Consider the following 18346-nt stretch of genomic DNA (forward strand, 5'->3'; position numbering starts at 1 on the left):
TGCTCCTTGAAATCAACATGCTGAGCTGTTGTGAAATGAAGGCTCTGGGCTCTTAAAGTGCTATACAGCCAACTCATTGGACTTCCCCTCAGATCTAAATCTGACATTCATAAGGTCAGATCTTATCAACGTGCAAACAAACAGACAACACAAACAAATCTGATATATCATATAACTTTATTCTTTGAATGTACCGATCATCTCTCTACAGCATGGTCTCAGAGTACAAATCATCTCCAACAGTTACAGCTACACAATGTTCTTTTTTTGGTCCACTTTATTCCACGCACAGGTCAAGACAAACAAGAACAGCGTACAGACAGAATAGTTTTCAAAAAAAACATTCTCACATTAAAGTGTTCTGGTTTTGGTGTTGATACATGTATGTATTGATGCTCCGGGTGGGACACCAGTAAAGAAAAACTATTACAATCAGCAACATCAGTGTGAAGTTTAAAGACGTCTGTCAAGACGATGGGAGACTGTCTTTTTTTTTTATTTGGGCGAAATGTCTGAAGGATGGAAGCAAACAGAAGAAAAAAACATTGTCTTTATCCACTTCCTGTTTCAGATCCTCCCATGTCTCTCTCTCTCTTTACGACTGGCCGACGGTGGCGGCAGCGGGGGGTGCAGCGTTGGCCATGGCGGCAGCGGCGCCCATGCGCAGCAGCTCCTTCCTCTGCGTGAGGATGACGTCGAAGCTGGACTGCAGGCGGTTCTGCTGCTCCTGGATGCGGCCCTGCAGGGTGCGGACCCAGCGGATCAGCGCCAGCCGGCGGTACATGGTCAGCTGCACCTGGTGCTTCTCCATCTCCTGGGCCTTGAAGCGCTCGCGGTCTCGCAGCGTCCACACAGCGTCCATCAGCTCGGGCATCTCGCCGTCCGAGTCCGAAGACCGGTCGTCGCCTTCCACCTCGGCTCCTTCCTCCAGAAGATTTCCCAGGTTGCTCGCTGTCAGCGACTTGAGGACAGAGCTTCTGCGTCTCCCGGACGGTTCTTGGTTGCTGTTTCTGGTCGGGTCGCACTCCTGATGGTTGGATTTTGGTTCCCCGACCCCGATGCGGTCCCAGCCTCCCATGAGCATCCCTTCGCCTCCACTGTCCATGTTGAGGGAGGACATGCTGCCACCGGACCGGTTGCTGAACTCAGACTCAGAGTCGCTGTCGCCCCATTCGTCTCCATCCTCCAGCAACGCCACATCTTCCTCTTCCTCCCTTGCCCTGCTGCTTTTCCTCCCCTGCATCTCCATTTTCTCCTTCTCCTCAGCATGGCTCATCATCACCCTCCTCTCCTCCTCCTGCATCCTACCTTCCTCCGCTCCGTCGGGGGGCACACGGCCGTAACCGTCATCCCCGCACTCGATTTCCGGCAGGGGCTCCAGGCGGCTCCAGGGGGGCTGGCGGGAGCGTGGCGACAGGACCCCCGAGTTGTGGTGATAACCGGAGGACGAGGAGTTCGGAGGGTCGCGACCCAGGGGGCCCAAATTGCGGGGACGCACCGGGTTTCGGTTCTCGTCCCCTCCTCCTCCGGTGCCCACGTCGTCTTTGCCCGGCAGGAAGTTGAAGTTGCCGTCTTTGTCACACTTCCTGTTTTGCAGCGAGGAGGAGGAGCCATTGCCGGAGCCTCCTTTGCCTCCGTAGGCCGAGTTTAGAGGTTGGTCCCGATGGTGAAGCATCGCTGACCTCGACTGAGCCTCGCTGGAACGACATGGGACAGAACATTAAAGCACTTAAAGAACCACAGATTCACTTTTTGTTATACAAGTTCTTGCATCTTAGCTTGTTTGGCAGAAGTTTGGCTTGTTTTGTTGTATAAAAAAGTTTTTTTTTTGTCAAAAATAAAGATTTTGATCAGGTCACTCAGGTATCAAACAATGTCCAATGTTGCCCAGACAACCAATGATATCTCAAGTCTTGCTGTTGTTTGTCTCACAAGTGTAATATCCAGACAAAACACAGCTTATGATACTAATACGTGGCGACCGTGGCTTACTGGGTAGAGAGGGATGTCCGCCAACCGAAAGGTCACGGGTTCGATCCTCGGCTGCACCGTGTCCTGTGTCTAAGTGTCCCTGAGCAAGACACTGAACCCCTAACTGCTCCCCGGCCCTTTCATTGGCAGCCCACTGTTCCCTATATACAGGGATGGGTCCAATGCAGAGAATAATTTCCCCACTGTGGGACGAATAAAGTAATCTTTCTTCTAATACCGTTGCAGAGTAAACTCTGGGATGACGGCACTTTCGGAAATCTCAAGACTTCCCAAAACAAGCCAAGCCTTCCGCCGCACAATCAGCCAACGATAAAGTGAAGTTGATTTTGTGTACAAGCATGAGTCAAAACCAGCAGCTGCATAGAAGATACGCAAACGTATCATCGGCAGCCCCCCCCCCCCCCCAAAAAGCTATGACACACGTTTGGAAAATGTAGTAATTGCTAAAAAAAGCTGCATTAAAAAAAACGTTGGACATAAATGGATGAGCCGAAACAACAATAAAACATAGGTCGCCCCAAACTCCTTGTTTATAACTTCGAGAAATACAGGCCGGTCTGCACACTCCACTTCTATTAGCATCAAATATTTACATGTCTCCTCCGAATGGAAATTACTCTAATCCTGACTTCAGGCTGCTGTCAATCAATCCCCCCTCTTCTCCTCTGCTCTATGAACGCGCGTTCACGTGGTGCTGAAGGACAGCGACTGATGCTTTCCGGTCACGCGGATAAAAAAAGCTGATTCTCCGTGTATACAAAATAAAACATTGTCATCGGCACAGAGCTGGATTTGAAATGTAAATGAATCAATAATGTGGTAAAAAAGAATGCGTAGTCTGTTTGGGAAAATATTTTCTTTAATATATCTGTATTTTACACAACAACAACAACCTCAGCACGCGATGAGAAAGAGGAGAAAATGAATACCAAAGGCGTCCTGCTGCCGGATGGGTGTTTCTTATCTGCGCTAAAAGGTGCCCGTCTTTGCACGGACGACGGAAGAAAACACAGAAAAGGCGACCAATGGCGTTCAGTGGCTGCATGTTCACGGCTTAGTGATGAATGTAAGGCTTAAAAAAACACACACGAAACACGATAGTGGTTCTAAAAAAACGACTCTGTATCTCCTCTTAACCTGATACAAATGAGATGAAAACGCAGAGAAAAACAGGAATATTTGATGTGCGTTGGGCGTTATGTAACGCTCACCCCATATCAGTGCTGTCTCCTCGCGCGGCTCAAAAAATATTTAAAAAAACAACCTCCTCACATCTGCTGAAGTCAAATGAGCGACACACAGCCGTGTGACTACATTAGCACCGCGTTCTGCTTCATTCTTACCTTTTCTCTGCCGGTTTGCTTTTCGGTGGAGAAGCTGGACGCTGCCCCTCCTCCTCCGACCCTCCTATGTGATGTTTATTTTCCTCTTCCTCCTCCCATCCTCTCACTGCCTATGCGATTCTGGGGAGAAAAAAAAGAAAAACACAGGAGTGGCTGGTTAATGGCACTTCCTCCACTGGGCTGGGGCTGCGGGAAAGAGGAAGCCGTGGAGAATAGAAACAATGTGAGGACAGAGATGGCTGTCATGACACTGTGAGGGGGTTTCTTGTTTCACATCTAGGTTTGACGATATATATATATATCTCTGTCACAACCCTAACAGCCACATGATATCATGCTGATGACCTGATTGCAAAGTTACAGTGAGGTCTTGTTCTATACTTCAGCCCTGTGGCAAAAACCCCACAGGCAGTTGTATAACACTTCTAAATTGAGCTTTTTAGTGTTTATAGCCTGTGTGTTATGACAACGAACACCAAAAGAAAAATGGTTGACAAGTTGTTTTGGAGGGTGGTAACTCCTTCCCTTTTAGCATGTATTAACAGTGTGGGGATTATAGTTGTGACAAACTCGTTAAAAATGCTACATAGCATATTTATAGGTTATAGCCTTTGTTTTAATGGGATTTTAAGTAACTATCTGAAGTATAGCCCAAGATACATGTTAAAATATTGGTTGAAATGTTACACCAATAGTTATGCGTTTTATAACTAACTTTCAACCTTAATCCAGTTTTAAACTGGGTTTTGTGATAGTCACTTGTATTTTATGTGAGCATGCGTGGTGGGTTTTAGCACATGTTCAGCATGTGTTCTGTTCCATGATTTCTGTATTTGAATTTGTTTTATTTATCGTATGTTCGAGTCTGCATGAATTGTGTGTTTCACATTACAAGTCAAGTGTCCCCAAAGGGTCTGAAAGGGTAACGATCCCTTCCAGACACATACAAACAAACATGTGCTTAAAATAGAAATGTGTGGCTGATAAGCTTTTTCCGACATGATAGTTCAATTAACAAATTATAAATTCTTCTCCCTCAGAATATATTAATAAGTTCATGTTGTTCAGATACATATTGGACCGTGATTGGCTTCCGATCTATAGTTGTGTTGTCATAAATGTATACTCATACATACTGACGGTGGAGAAAAAGCCTTCTGGTGTCAAGCTCTGCACATTCATCATTCAAGAGGAGTAACAAGAAGTAAAACACATCCCGCTGCATTTCCACATGCACAGAGGATTGCAGTTATTTGGAGAAAAACAACAACTTTAAAAGTAGATGTGGTTAGCGATGGCAGCTTCTTTTTGTTGTTTGATCATTCTTTTTACATGAAGTAATATATTCAGATGCTTCCAGCTCAGTTGAAGACGTTGGAGTCTGACGAGCATCAGAATCAGGTTAACTGCCCAGTAGGTTTGAACACACAGTGCAAAAGTCAGGACACATAATATGAAATGGAAACATTTACAACAGTAACATTATTAAAAGTGGGGGGTTTTGTGCAGGAATGAGCGAAAAATACTGATCCGGGCATGCGCAAAACATTCACAGCATGAATGAACTATTATGTACAATATGTGCATGGGGAGATAGTAGAGATGTGCATTATGTAACGCAGTCAGTCTGCAATGGGAGCGTCCAACAATCATACGAGAGGAAACAGTGAAAGGTTTTCAAGCTTCAGTCGACTTGTAGGGATGAAACTCACTCTCCCCATCTGTTGTTTTTTACTGGGCTCATACCATGAACGTTTCTCTCTCCACCATCTTCTTATTGATCTCAACAAGGCGAGCGAGGCCATGCCAGTCCTCTGGTGGTCGTCGAACAGCATTCTGGGAAATGGAGGAGACTTCGAGGTTAACAGATCACAGTAAATGTCAACACTTTCTGGTAGGCGTTGAGTATATATCGACATCAAGCTCAGTGTCGGTCGGGGGATGTTTTTTTCCTTTTATAAACCTTATCGCAATATATCTACAAGCACAGCTGTGTATGAGGCTTTGAAACGGCTACCCACAATGCAACACTGACGGGGCAACGTCACATCTGCGAGGGCTGTTGCGGTGTTTCTCCGAACTGGCGGTGCCTGATTGCTTTTGTGGTTGTCAATCTCAGCTGTAAGGGCACGGTAGGCGAGTGTGTTTTCTAGAGGTGTGTGTGTGTGTGTGTGTGTGTGTGTGTGTGTGTGTGTGTGTGTGTGGTATAGAGGGGGCTACATCAGACAGACTTAACAAGTGTTCACTGTCTCCCTCAACCCTGCTCTCATCCCCCTGACATGTCGTCGCTGGCGGCAGAGAAAAAAAAAACTTGCGTCCTTCTTTTCCACGGGCGCGCGCGCGCACACACACACACACACACACACACACACACACACACACACACACACACACACACACACACACACACACACACACACACACACACACACACACACACACACACACACACACACACACTTCTATCCCTATCTACCGCCCCCCCCTCCTTCAACAACATCCCCATTCAAGTGCATCAGCTCCAGGCATCCTTCCTCCCTCCCTATCCCCCTCTCCCCCCCCCCCCATCATTCACCAGTAGCCTAAGCACATAAAAAATACATCAAACACAGCCGTCCGCCCAAGGCCTCGTCACACGCAAAATCATCTCTCCCTCCATCTCTCTCTTAAAAAGAAAAAACCCAAGTTACAAAAGACAACTACAGAGGACACTGATAGGAGGCGAGATAGACTGAACTCGGAGGACTGAGGGTCGCCTGTGAGGCCTCCTGGGGACGGGGGGAGACAGATTATTGTAATGTTAACACTAACCACATCTTCCCCCCCCTTTCACTCACACACACACACACACACACGAAAGAGTAAAAAAAAAAAAAACAGGGAGCATGACTTACCTTGTGCATAATAAGACCTTGTTTGGAATGTACACAGCCTGCAGCACCCTGACCCACTTCCCTCAGTTCAGCTCCACATCTGCTCCGGCACCAGACCCGGCTGTGACAGCGGCCGAGGGCGGCCGGCAGCACCCACGGGCCACGCTGTCAGATCCCCAGTGAGATGCACAGAGACTGTAAAGAGAAAAGGCCTGCCGGACCTCCAGCTCACAACAACAACAGCGACCAAAATAAATAAAACAATCACCCAAATCAGCCGAGACGCGCTAAATTCAACCGCCAGTCCAGCACACGGTTGGCTTTGCGGACTAATTATACACTTTTATTTGAGGCATAGATGTGAGCAGACACACGCGTACAGTGCATACGTCACGACACAAAGCTGCACGCGCACACATACACACACACACACACACACACACGCCCCTAAGGTGCTACGGCTCATGTTTCTCTTCAATTATTCCACCCTCTGCCCTCCTCATAATCTGAATAAAGCCAGATCCGTATCCTCTAGATATTTAGAAGCTGGGCCTCGGTGCCAAAACATGTAACCTTCCTCTTTCAAGTGGGGAGAGTAGGGAGTTCAGGGGGGGGTGGGCTTGGCTTTACTGCGTTGACCTCATAATTTCCTCTCCGGGGTTAGACAAAGTTGTGGAATTGAGTTTGGAGAAGTGGGTAAAGAGAAAAAGAAGAGGGAATTAAAATAAAAAACTTGCAGACACTATTCCTATGAAATTCTAATTAGGATTGATTTCTTGACCCGGCAAACAGGCCCTCAGGATTTGGAATCACGTCTTTATCTTGGTTAATTGCATTGTAATGGCTCAAAAATAAAGACCGAAGCAGCGCCACACCAAATCATATCACTCATTTGCCCAAAGCTCCTGGGACTTTTTCGACTCGGAACAAACAACCAGAGCCGAGGCGGACACACGTTGTCAAAGGTAGACCTTTGACAACACCGGGATTAAGCCGGCCTGCCTGCAGGTACAGATGCCCGCTGTGGGCGGGGCCCACCACGGGGTTCATCCCAGAGCCTCGTGGCATTGGCCCCTAATGATGTGTAAAGGGGCCTCCTGCGCCCATTCCTAACCCCGGGACCTCCTCCTAATCACCGTGGTTACTAATGAGATGGAGAGACATGAAAGGGCTCGTTAGAGGACCCTCCCTCTCATGCCGGCCTATTATTAGCCACTTACCAAATCATTAGTCTCTAAACTGCGATTATGCTTTAAAGCTGGAAGACAAAGTGAAAGAGAGTGAAAGATTTACAGCAAAGGGCAGGTGGAGAAGTGGAGCTCTGCGACCCTCGTCAGTCAAAACCTTGATGTTCTCCCACCGACGATAAGGAACGAACGCCGTGGAACTGTTTGTCCGTTTTCTTCTGTGCATTATGATCTCAATTCGTCTTTCACACTGGTCACCAGTGGCTTTTGGCATGCAGTCTTTAGAACATGGACTACTGTCGTTTTAAACAAATAGATCATTTCCCTGTGAAAATGATCGAAAGGAAAACCCTCAAATTATAGTAACAACCTATCGAGTCCCAAACACACGGAAAACTGTCTTTACACAGGGACCATGTTTATATTGTTCACGTTTACACAATGCAGGAGAGAATGACAAGCAAGACCGAGTCTACAGCCATGCTAGCTGCTGTGAGCCTCTACTAGCATATTAGCATGCTAACATTTGATAATAAGTACAGCTGAGCCTGATGGGAATGTTATTGGTTTTGCAGCAATTAAATCATAAACCAAAGTATTGGATGAAGTTACATTTTTGATGGGATGGAGGCGCTGGATGACACGTCAAGAGGATCAACTCATTTATTACAAGTCATCCTGATCATGGACATCTGGGCCAAATTTAATGTCAGCCCCTCAAGGAGTTGGACATCACACCTGTTACACACACGCACTTTGCCTCCGGTCCAACAACAGAAGACAAAAGCAATGTCTTAAAATACACTTTTATTTACAATGTAAAACAAATTCATTTAAATCATCGTACAAAAAAAACCCTCCCCAACCATTAAAAACCAAATCAATCCTATTCACATGATAAAACATTTTTAAATGGACCTCCGTCAAAACATCCAGATTAAGTCAAGTAAGGTGTGACGGATGAATGAGTGTGTTGGCGTAACCACAAGCCCAACTAGAGAAGTGAGAGTGAGGAAGAAGAGGGGCCTCAGTGGTGTGCTTTAGCTCGCCATTGTAAGGCAATGTAAACATGTAAACACACATCTGTATTCGTGCTTCACAAGCGACGCAGAGGACGTCTACCGGGCACCTCGGCACGCAACCGTCCTTTCACCACCTACTTCATCTTTGAGGTCTTGCTGGCTTGTGAAATACTGGATATGGCCTGTCCATTCTGGCCTTTCGTCTGCTGATGAAGATTATCATTCAGCCGGTAGTGTCGCGTCCTCAGTGGTCCAGGAAGTTGAAGATGCTCCTCTGGGGGCCTTTCGTCTGTCCTGTGGGTCTGTTCTCCCGGCACACCCTCTTTGCTGCTGGGTTCGCCGCTTCCACCGGCCCCCTCTTCTTCGCCGTCTGAGGATCAAACACAGCCAAAAGGTGAATTGTAAATAAAAACAACTAAATAAAGTGTAGTTATTGATGAATCTTGTGGTAAAACATGCTTGGAAAAAGCATTGCGCTCAATAGGATCAAAAAGAAACCGTGGCCTTTGGCTCCACCTAGTGTCCTGAATCCAGAAGACATGCAAATCTATAAATTCCCCCACCACGCTCATATGACTCACACTGAGCAATCTCTGGCCACGATCTATGGAAAGTATTGTTTTTGGGCTGATTTTAGAACAGCGAGATCAAAACACTAAACCAGAACGGATCGGGAAGATCAAAGTGGGTGATGGTCAGGGGCAGTAAATTACTCTTTTCATTCAAAAGAAACGGCTGGAAAATATGACACCGAATTTATTAAAATTAGCTACCAAAGTGGCATTTCCATGAAAAACAGACTTTTTAAAGAGCAGAGAAGAGTTGTATGAGCCCGTTGTTTTCAAGATCAGCAGTGGGGAAAATTGTTGTCCTGTGGCCACGTTTCACCCGTTTTGCAAAAACACATCATCATTTATCCTTTTACTCATTTTGAAACATTTATCCAATCAAACAAACAAAGCATTCGTCATCCTTTGGATCCATGCACGAGCGTGCCAGAGCATGTGGAGCATCCTTCTGTCCCAGCTCCAACACCTGCACGGGTGCGAGGACTCACCTGCTTCTTGGGAGCGTCCGACTTGGACTTGTCCTTCTCGGGGGACAGAGTTTGGAACAGGAAGCCTCTGCTGTTTCTGGGCGCCAGAGGATTCCCGTCTGAGATGGAAGCCAGCTTCTGGAGGACGGACTGAGGCTGACTCAGCAGTGACCCTCTCCTCACCTGGAGGCGGATCAATAAAACACAAGTCTCACATCGATCTTTGACAGACATAAGTGGAAAGAAAACTAATGTTTAAGGCTCATCGCCGACATCCACTTACACCTCTACCTCTGAACAGATCCAATCTGCACAAAACGAAAATGAAATGAAACCAAGAGTGACTATTCTGACGGTGGTCTACCTGTGAGGGCTGCGAGGGCTGGAAGGGGTTGAGAGCCGGTGTCTTCTTCTCTGGCTGTGGTGCCACAGGGGGCTCTGGTATGAAAAGTGGGAAAGTTAGACAGCGAAATATTCAGATTCCTCAAAGGTTTTCATCATGATACAGCGATGGAAAAGACTTTAGAACTGTGCTTTGTGTAAAAAAGAAAGAAGCTAATTGATGTCTTCAGTTGACTGAATAACCTTTACGTATATCAGACTGATATCCTGTTTATATATTCTTGTCATTTGGATCTGAGCTAGAGTGGCCAGTCACACAATCTCATAATTACTGTATTACAAACTCAGTTTGAGTCACATTTATTTTTTTCCAGGAACTCAAGAATGCCACATTGAAATGAACGTTCTGAAGTAAGTCGACATTTAGCCACGACAGTGTCGGCAGCAGCTTCCCCTCTGTCAGGGTTAGTTTAGTTTGCTGGGAGACGTGTGTGTGTGTGTGTTTCTACTTCATCTCTAAAGCACATCAGGTGAAGTTAGACAGTCTTTTCAACTCGCTGAGCAGATCAAAAATCGCCTCACTGAGACTAAGATTCGACGTTTTCTCTTTGCTAAATAAATCAGGAAACTGTTAATCACACCTTCGACGATCATCAACCATCCATCTGGTGATTGTGTCGTCTATCTGTTTACTACAGAAGCCTATGACTGTGGTTATCATCGGACAACAGCAGGCCTGGGTGTTTTATTTGAGGTCGCAGAGTCTTCCTGCGAGGCCTCGCTTCAAACCGACCTTTTCTCTGCAGAGTCTTGGCGGTCAGCTTCTTGGCCAGCTTCATAAAGCGACTGTCTTCCTCTCCGATCTTCTCGTCCTCCGCATCCAAATCTTCCCCTTTCTTGGCTTTCTGCTCAGACTGTGAGAGGAGACGCAGAGAGAGCGAAAGGTATGAATGACAACATTCCCTTTTGTGCATTTACTGCGCTGAATTTACAAAAAGGTGAATTCTGAAATCAGTCGATACTCCAAAAGGTATTCTTGTGAATGGCTCCTCACTATTACCTGTGAGCAAGGACTCTAAAGCTACCTGTTCTCTGAGCCACTGTTCTCTCTCCAGCCTCTCTTTCCTCCTCTGGACCTCGGACAGGTCCACCTCTTCATCGTCCTCTTGCTCGCCCTCCGCTCCCGTCCCGTCCGCGTTAAAACCATCATCTGGGAGGAAGAACACAAAAAGAAATGAAATGGCTTGTTGGAGCGACTTTGAAGGAAGCTTCGTTAAGTTTGTAGAATTTAAAAACAGAAGATTTTATGAACTTTTCCATGAACTATAAACATTCTCTTTGTGCGTTTCTGTTGATCTCGGTGGACTGAATTTAATTAAAATAACTAAAACTATGAATCCTGGTGTTCACACACTTGGGCTACGTCTTCTTTTAACAATTACTGTCTAAAACCCCATCACATTCTAGTTTAAATCACCAGTTTATGACACAAACTCACCGATGTTTTTCCAACGGAAGCGGCGAGCGCGTCCCGGGCCGTCAGAGTGCAGGTCTCCGTCAGCGAGGTAGCGCTCCTGGTAGAACCTCAGCGCTCGCTTGTCATCGTCCATGATCTGCTTCCTGTAGGAACAACGCCGGTGGGACATTTTCATCCCTCCGTTTGATTTCTGAGGCATTATTACGACAGTGTATTTCCCAATACGATCGGAGCAACCCTTCATTCAGGCGGCTGGAGCTCGGGACGCTGCACTCACATGTGGATCTTGTTGACCTGGTCCTGCAGCTCTTCATCAGCGGGAAGCTCCTCGAGAAGCTCCTCCTCCTCGTACTCGTTCTCATCGTCGCCGTCCTCGTCGTCGCTGCCCAGGTCGCTGCCGGACAGCTCAGCCTCCGACTCCATGTAGTCGGTCAAACGCCTGTGAGCAGCAGACAAGAAAACTGCTAACATCTGTGCTACAGCGTGGATTATGTGATGAAAATGATTTTCCTATGTTGTCAAACACCAAGAGAAGCGTGTGAAACATTAGCTTTGTGTGCGTGTGTTGCTACATACGTGCTAGGTTTAATTCTACACTTACATTTTCCTCTTCTTCTTCTTGACCCGCTGAGATGCGAAGACACCCTGCATCTCCTCCTCTTCTACGTCATTGTCTCCGTCCGAACCAGCCTCCTCCTCCTCCTCCTCCTCGTTTCCCGCTGCACCATCCTCACCATCATCATCGTCCTCCTACAAACCCCACAATCCACTTGTCATTTCCATCACAAAGACATACATCCAGCGTGTTATTTATACTACAGAGACAACCTTACCTGTTCACTCAGACTTTCCACATCTGATAGAAGCCGGAATTCGCAGTCCTCTTCCTCCTGTTGCTCTTCTTCCTCCGGCTTCTTTTTACTTTATACAGAGAAACCACTATGAGAACCACACGTTGCATGTTGATATTACAATTAATATTCACTTCATCCTTTATCAGAAGGGACTGAAGTAATAAATAAGTTATCATTTACAACAAAATTAATATAAATCTCTCCGATTTGGGTTCTTTCAGGTCTGAACTGTACCTGTCTTGTGCCGACGAGGCTGTGTGAGCAAAACCTAAAATTGACAGCAAAGGAGACAAATATTAATGTTGTGAAACTGGAAGTCAAAACATTTTCAAACCTCAAAATGTGAATGTTTCGCCACAGAGTGGAAAAACAGTGATATATGTTTGTAATACGCTTTTGTTGTTTGGTTGAATGTTGCGTTCTGCATTCATGGGAAACCTCTGTAGGTCCTACGATGCAAGTTCCTCATAGTTTATCAGGCTCTTATTGAGGAGCTATAGTTTCCCTTCACAATAAGATCTACTTTTCTACACTGCAGGTGATTTAAAATAAAATACAGTGTACAGGTGGAGCAGCGAACAGTTGTTTACCTGGACTCGGAAACTTCCCTGAACACAGGCCCAGCAGCTGATCGATGGCATCATCAGACTCCTCGTCCCGTCCTCTCCCCTCCCTCTTGTCCGTCTCCTTCCGCTCGCCTCCCGCCCGTGTCGGCGGAAACGCTCCGGAGCACAACCCGAGCAGCTCGTCCTCCTGCGACGCTCCGAGGGCCCCTCGCCCCGCCCCGCCGGAGCCGCTCTCCGCTGTCCCGAAAACCCCCGAGCACAGCCCAAACAGCTCCCCCATGTTGGCATCCATGGCATTCTCGTCCAGGCTGTCCAGGATCAGCTGTCTCTTGTGGGAGCGAGGCGCACTGGACCGTGGCCCCACGTTCAGGAAGCCGTCCGCGTCCAGTAGCTGCGAGTGGGTGTCGTACTCCAGGGAGAAGCGACCTTGGGAGGCCGCTCCGCCCAGGGGCCCCGAATCTGCTCCTGGGGACGGAGGCGCATACAGGTCTTGGGAGTCCTCGACGGGGAGGCAGAGAGACGGCTCGGAGAGTTTGCCTGAGCTCTGATGGAGGGAAAAGAGATGACGGGTTACTGTATGACAACATACTGTCTAAATCAGGGGCCTCAAACTCCCGGCCCGCGGGCCAAATCCGGCACGCCACGTCATTTTATGTGGCCCGCGAACCCGCCAGCAAAAAAAAAAGATTTTTTTTTTCTTTTTTAAAGTTAGACTTGATAATGGAAATATCCCCATAGTCGAAATTATGAGATAGAAAGTCGAAGTTATGAGATAAAAAGTCATAACTATGATAGAAAGTCATAATTCTGAGATAGAAAGTCATAATGATGAGATACTTAAACACAAAACAAAAAAGCAGCTCTTTGGCTAGTTACTGTACACATGAAATGGAAATATTATTGTGAGTACATTGAAGACTACTTTAAACGTGGCTTTAAAAACACATGAAATACTTTATGTGGGATTGTGCAAACACACCCTTGAAAGGATTTTAAGCATTGAACAAAGTTATTGTATGAACTTGTCTTTGATATTTTCTTTCATAGTTTGATCTTTGATAGAGTAATGTGGGTTTCTTAACCCCAAATTAAAAGGATTTAAGTTATAACAGAAATGTGCTTAAATATAGTTTTACATTTATATAACTGCATGTACAATATTTTAACACTTGAATAAACAACAATCAAATGCAGAGACAGTTATATCCCAATATGTTAGTAGTTACATTTACACAGTCTTACAGTTACAACCGGCCCTTTGAGGGAAACCGTGATGCTGATGTGAAATGAGTTTGAGACCCCTGGTCTAAATGGAGAAAGATTTCTGTAGTTGTTTTTCATGCATTTTATGTTGCCATGAGTTATTCTATAAACTTATAGCTTCCTACCGTTCCTGCACAGGCTCTCGTCTTTTTTTTAAGTCACGCAAATGTGAATATAAGTCGGTGTAAGTGTGACTGTACACTTACAAGAATGTCTATGAGTGCACATCTTGCATTTTTAATGAACAGACAAATAAATACATGAAATTGTGACAGTAAAAGTGGACACATACGTGGATTTAAGAAGTTTATGAGAACTCAAACCCTTACTGATAACATTTGGGTACTCTAAGTGTTACATTTCTATATCTTACCTTGGAGGCAGAGCCGAGGAAGCTGGGCCTGAAGAGGCAGGGAGAGGGGGAGCGGAAAATGGATGAGTTGGAGATGCTCCTCCCTGCGGAGCGCTGATGACTGACGGGCTGGTAGGAGGTTATCATGGATCCTGCCAGCTCAAAGCTGCTGTTGTGGCTGTTGTCCTTCACCAGGTACAGAGAGTCATCGTCTTCTGGAGACGGGGACGACGAGAGAGTGAGAAAAGACCACAGGAGGAGCATTTTCAGGCGGATTCAAAACTATTGTTGTCACTCCATTTAAAGCATCACCTCTCATGAATAACTCATGGTAACTATGCTTCAGTCTCACTCTACCCACCCATCTTATTGCTGCTGCTGTCCTGTCCAGAAGGACCAGACCTCCTTACGCCATCACTGAGAAGGAGAACAGTGCAAGTGAAGCTTTACTGCATGGATATACAGTGCATACAAACATGAAACTACAAGAATTATAAATAGTTACGTTTTTTTTGTGGCTGAGAAACGCCAATACGTCACTATTTCAGGTATTTTACGAGCAGTCCCTCCCCCCCCTAAACAGGACAATACGGCAATGCTTAAGTAAGTGACACTAATTCACCATTTGTCAACTAATTTAAGGCCGCTCTCTAGTGCATTCTCTAGTCACTTACAAAGATACAATGTGAAAACCATAAAAGACACACACACACGATTATAAACTCAAACTGCACTTACCCGGTACGAGAGCAGGAGTTGCTGGGGAACAGCATGAGTGTACTGTCTGTATTAATTAGGTCAGAGGGTTCGTTCAGTGCCACGGGAGAAGGACTCCTCATACTCGGGGCGACACTGCCTTCCTCATCTTCATGCTCCTTCTCTTCTTCCTCACCATCATCACCTCCCAGTAAGTCATCTAAATTCTGGTTTAAAAAAAAAAAAAGAAGGGAAGAGAAGATCGGGCTTGACGTGAGAACAATGTACAAAGCAATTTGATTCCTCCAAAGCAGGAAACCTCCCCCTACCTCTTCCTCCTCAGACTCATCGGTCATCTCGTCCTCCTCTTCCTCCTCCCCACAGTCTTCGTTGTCGAGGCGATTCAGCTCGGCCCTGCGCACCCTCTCCTCCTGCCTCCTTTGGGCCATGGCCAGCTGCAGGCGCTGCTTCAGAGTCAGCAGCTTCTCTCCTGTGAAACGGGGAGACAGAGGAGGTTAGCGATGCCGCTAACAGAGGTCAACAATCTGGTCTCCCCGAGTCTCCCGAGTGCATCCACACCTGGTTTGGATGCCGCGGGCTCCTCTGCTCCGTCTTTAACGGTGACGGTGATTGACTCGGCGCGCAGCTCCTCCTGGCCAGACGGGGCGCTGTCTTTGCGGACGATGTTGAGCTGCATGGTCCGCTCTCCCCGAGGGCGTGCGGGTGCCTTGACGTGACGGAGGTAACGCTCCTTTAGGGCCTCCACACCTGGTTGAAGAAGAGAGGCGATAAATGTGACCGTAGACGGGTTAATTCTGATTTACTCCGCTTAGTATCCTCTAACTCGGCTGAAATCCTAAAAGAATCGGCGCTCACCTGGGTTGAGCGGCGGAGGCTCGAGCTCAACAAAGGCTCCGTCATCTGAACACAATTTAGCGACAGGCGGGGGGTCCAGCCCGAGCCTCTTCAGTCTGGCCAATTTGTCCTCCCTGGGTTTGGTGGGTCGCTGTGTTGCAGGCTCTGCTGCGGCCGGATCGGACACGGGCTCTTTCGGCAGGGCTTCAGAGTCAGACAACACAGCAGTCTGGTTTTGCTCCGAGGGTGCAGGAGGCTTTTCCACTCCAGAATCAGAAGCAGGTTTCAACCCTCCGTCTGCTGTGTTGGACTCCTGCAGACTTTCGGAGAGGTAAAGCATCGGTCCCGATTCCTGGTCGGGATCTGGGCTCGCTGTTGCCTCTCTGGCCTGGCTGAGGTTCTCCTGCTGCGGGGACGAGGTGGCGGCGGGGTGAGGTAGGGGCTGGAGCTGAGTCGAAGACAGATCTAGAGAGGGAGAAGAGTCCTGCTCTGCGGATGGCTGCAGAGGCTCACTGGGTCGAGGAGGAGGAGCCGACGGCGTCTCCAACATCATGGCTGAATACTTTGTGGATCTGAAGGAAATAAGATAATCATTCATCTTTATTTATTCATTTGTTTATTAAGGCAGCCTTGAAACTTGATTGAGAATGTTGATTATGTGCATATATGACAGGAAACTCAACGTTAACTTAATTAAATGTGAAATTAAACATGTCCAGCAATTAAATAGTGACTTCGGTTGTTCACCTGTCTTTTATAAAATCAGATTTTTTTTCAGGTAAAATTGTGACTACAGATGGAAATGTTTGGCCAATGTGGCTAACTGTTGCTCTGACGCATGTGCGTGCGTTATCCGTTGCGTTTGTCTTTACTTCAACAGTGCCATGGCAGGAACCTTCGGCCTGGCTCTCTTCCTAAAGAACTGGTCGATGGTCTTCGGCTCAGGGACGTGGTAGGGCAGGCCAAGTGTGGAGTCTAAGACAAAGACAGACGGACGTGTCAAAGATGGCGTCTCAGTAGCAACGGAAGACATGAGACTCCCCTTTTACAGTCTGAATCGCAGGTATCAAATTATGAATAGTCATCAGAAAAACAGTTCACACGTTGAATCAATATAAGTTGTAAAGTTTGTTGTAAACTGACCTCTGACCAGCCTCTGAGACTCACTGTGGAGCTGCTTCATTGCCTCTTTGCTGGCGCGCGCAGCTTTCCTCTCCTGAAAACAGCACACGTTGAGAATCAAACAGCTTTTTCTTGGTTCACGTGAAAGAATAAATGTAAGCATTTTGTCGCTGCATACCACACGCTGGGGTTTCTCTGTTGCATCTTCCTCTTCTTCCTCATCCAGGAAAGGATCCTGCAGCAACATTTAAAAACACTGATTACACATTCCTGCTGAAAGCTTTTACATATAAACAAAGGGCTTGTTCTGACCCTTAATATTGCAAACAGTGATCTATTTTTGTACCTTGTGTTTGTTCATCTTTTGTTTGACAGCAGCTCGGATGGCCTCCAGAGACTCTTCCTCCTCCTCATCGCCCAGACCGGTGTCAAACAGGTCTGTGTCGCCCAGCAGACACCCACTGTCATTCAGAGCCCGAGGGAGAGGCGTGTCCTGGGGAAATGTTGTTGTTGTTTTTTTTAAATATGATCCACGTCAAGGATTATTATTCTTTAACAATTATTTGATTCTGCTTAGTTTAACATTTAATTTCCTTTGTGTCGATGTTAAGTTTTTGATTTGATAATTTGGGTTCTCCACTTCAATATTAAACGCACATTGCCATATCACCATTTTCACAAAGAATAATTCCAATAGATACAAATATTAGAATGTGAAATATGCAGAAAAATGTACAGCAGTATGTAATTATGTGTGTGTGTGTGTATATATATATATATATATATATATATATAAAAATAAATAGATAATGTAAGACATGGTGTATGTGCAGTTTCTAAACTCATGAGTTAAAGTGTCTCCACTTTTTTTCTCCACACATTTCCAGACGAGAATATAACAACAATAATAATAATAATAATAATAATAATAATAATAATAATAATAATAATAATAATAAGAAGAAGAAAACACCACTGAGAGAAAAAGGTTGAGCTTCACTCACCTCATTCATGTCAGAGAACCTCTCCTTCTTCTTCAGTTTTTCCACAGCTTTGCTCCGCTTCTCCTTCTTCTCCCGGTGCCTCTGGCTCTTCTCTCTCTTCTTCGGTTCCTTCATCGATTTCACCTCCTTCCTCACCTCCTCCTCCTGTTGCTCCTTAATGCCTCCACTTTGCTCCGGCTCGCTGTCGTCGCTGTCAATGGGAGCGCGGCTTATTCTCTTGATCTTCTTCGGCGCCCCACTCTCTTTCCTCTCATCCTTCTCTCCCTCCTCCCCGCTGGAAGCGGATAAGACCAGCGCTTCGGCCATGTGGGTGCTGTTCTCCGCAGCGGCCTCCTCCTCGCTGTCACTGTCTCTAATGGCGT

At 46.4% G+C, this 18346-nt stretch overlaps 2 protein-coding genes across 4 annotated transcripts in view; both read right to left on the bottom strand.

Annotated features, from left to right (window-relative positions):
- Positions 1-160: 160 nt before the first annotated feature.
- c19h1orf216 (chromosome 19 C1orf216 homolog) lies at positions 161-3476 on the bottom strand. 2 transcript variants are annotated; one of them, XM_079287718.1, is made up of 2 exons: positions 3336-3476; positions 161-1697 (listed from the first exon to the last, which is right to left on the bottom strand). In XM_079287718.1, exon 2 carries the CDS (start codon positions 1673-1675, stop codon positions 596-598), a length of 1080 nt encoding a protein of 359 aa, XP_079143844.1. In that variant the 5' UTR covers positions 1676-1697; positions 3336-3476; the 3' UTR covers positions 161-595. The 2 variants fall into 2 exon arrangements, with proteins under 2 accessions (XP_079143844.1, XP_079143843.1); XM_079287717.1 differs by lacking the exon at positions 3336-3476 and adding an exon at positions 3204-3330.
- Positions 3477-8255: 4779 nt separating this feature from the next.
- The window catches only part of clspn (claspin), a 14755-nt gene continuing 4664 nt past the window's right edge, over positions 8256-18346 (bottom strand). For both annotated transcript variants that reach the window (XM_079288336.1, XM_079288337.1), the window contains exons 3-24: positions 17985-18346; positions 17327-17473; positions 17159-17215; positions 17002-17074; positions 16731-16833; positions 15880-16430; positions 15583-15771; positions 15333-15493; positions 15046-15230; positions 14669-14724; positions 14329-14522; positions 12717-13236; positions 12361-12394; positions 12106-12193; positions 11874-12022; positions 11550-11711; positions 11294-11415; positions 10881-11005; positions 10589-10709; positions 9818-9891; positions 9475-9636; positions 8256-8787 (exon numbers count right to left, since the gene is read on the bottom strand). The exon at positions 17985-18346 is cut by the window's right edge and continues 48 nt beyond it. In XM_079288336.1, the coding sequence (XP_079144462.1) occupies positions 8662-8787; positions 9475-9636; positions 9818-9891; positions 10589-10709; positions 10881-11005; positions 11294-11415; positions 11550-11711; positions 11874-12022; positions 12106-12193; positions 12361-12394; positions 12717-13236; positions 14329-14522; positions 14669-14724; positions 15046-15230; positions 15333-15493; positions 15583-15771; positions 15880-16430; positions 16731-16833; positions 17002-17074; positions 17159-17215; positions 17327-17473; positions 17985-18346 (3761 nt within the window). In that variant the 3' untranslated portion in view covers positions 8256-8661. The remainder of the gene's footprint in view (positions 8788-9474; positions 9637-9817; positions 9892-10588; positions 10710-10880; positions 11006-11293; positions 11416-11549; positions 11712-11873; positions 12023-12105; positions 12194-12360; positions 12395-12716; positions 13237-14328; positions 14523-14668; positions 14725-15045; positions 15231-15332; positions 15494-15582; positions 15772-15879; positions 16431-16730; positions 16834-17001; positions 17075-17158; positions 17216-17326; positions 17474-17984) is intronic.

The sequence above is a fragment of the Melanostigma gelatinosum genome (assembly GCF_949748355.1).
Source record: "Melanostigma gelatinosum genome assembly, chromosome: 17".
Classification (NCBI taxonomy): Eukaryota; Metazoa; Chordata; class Actinopteri; order Perciformes; family Zoarcidae; genus Melanostigma; species Melanostigma gelatinosum.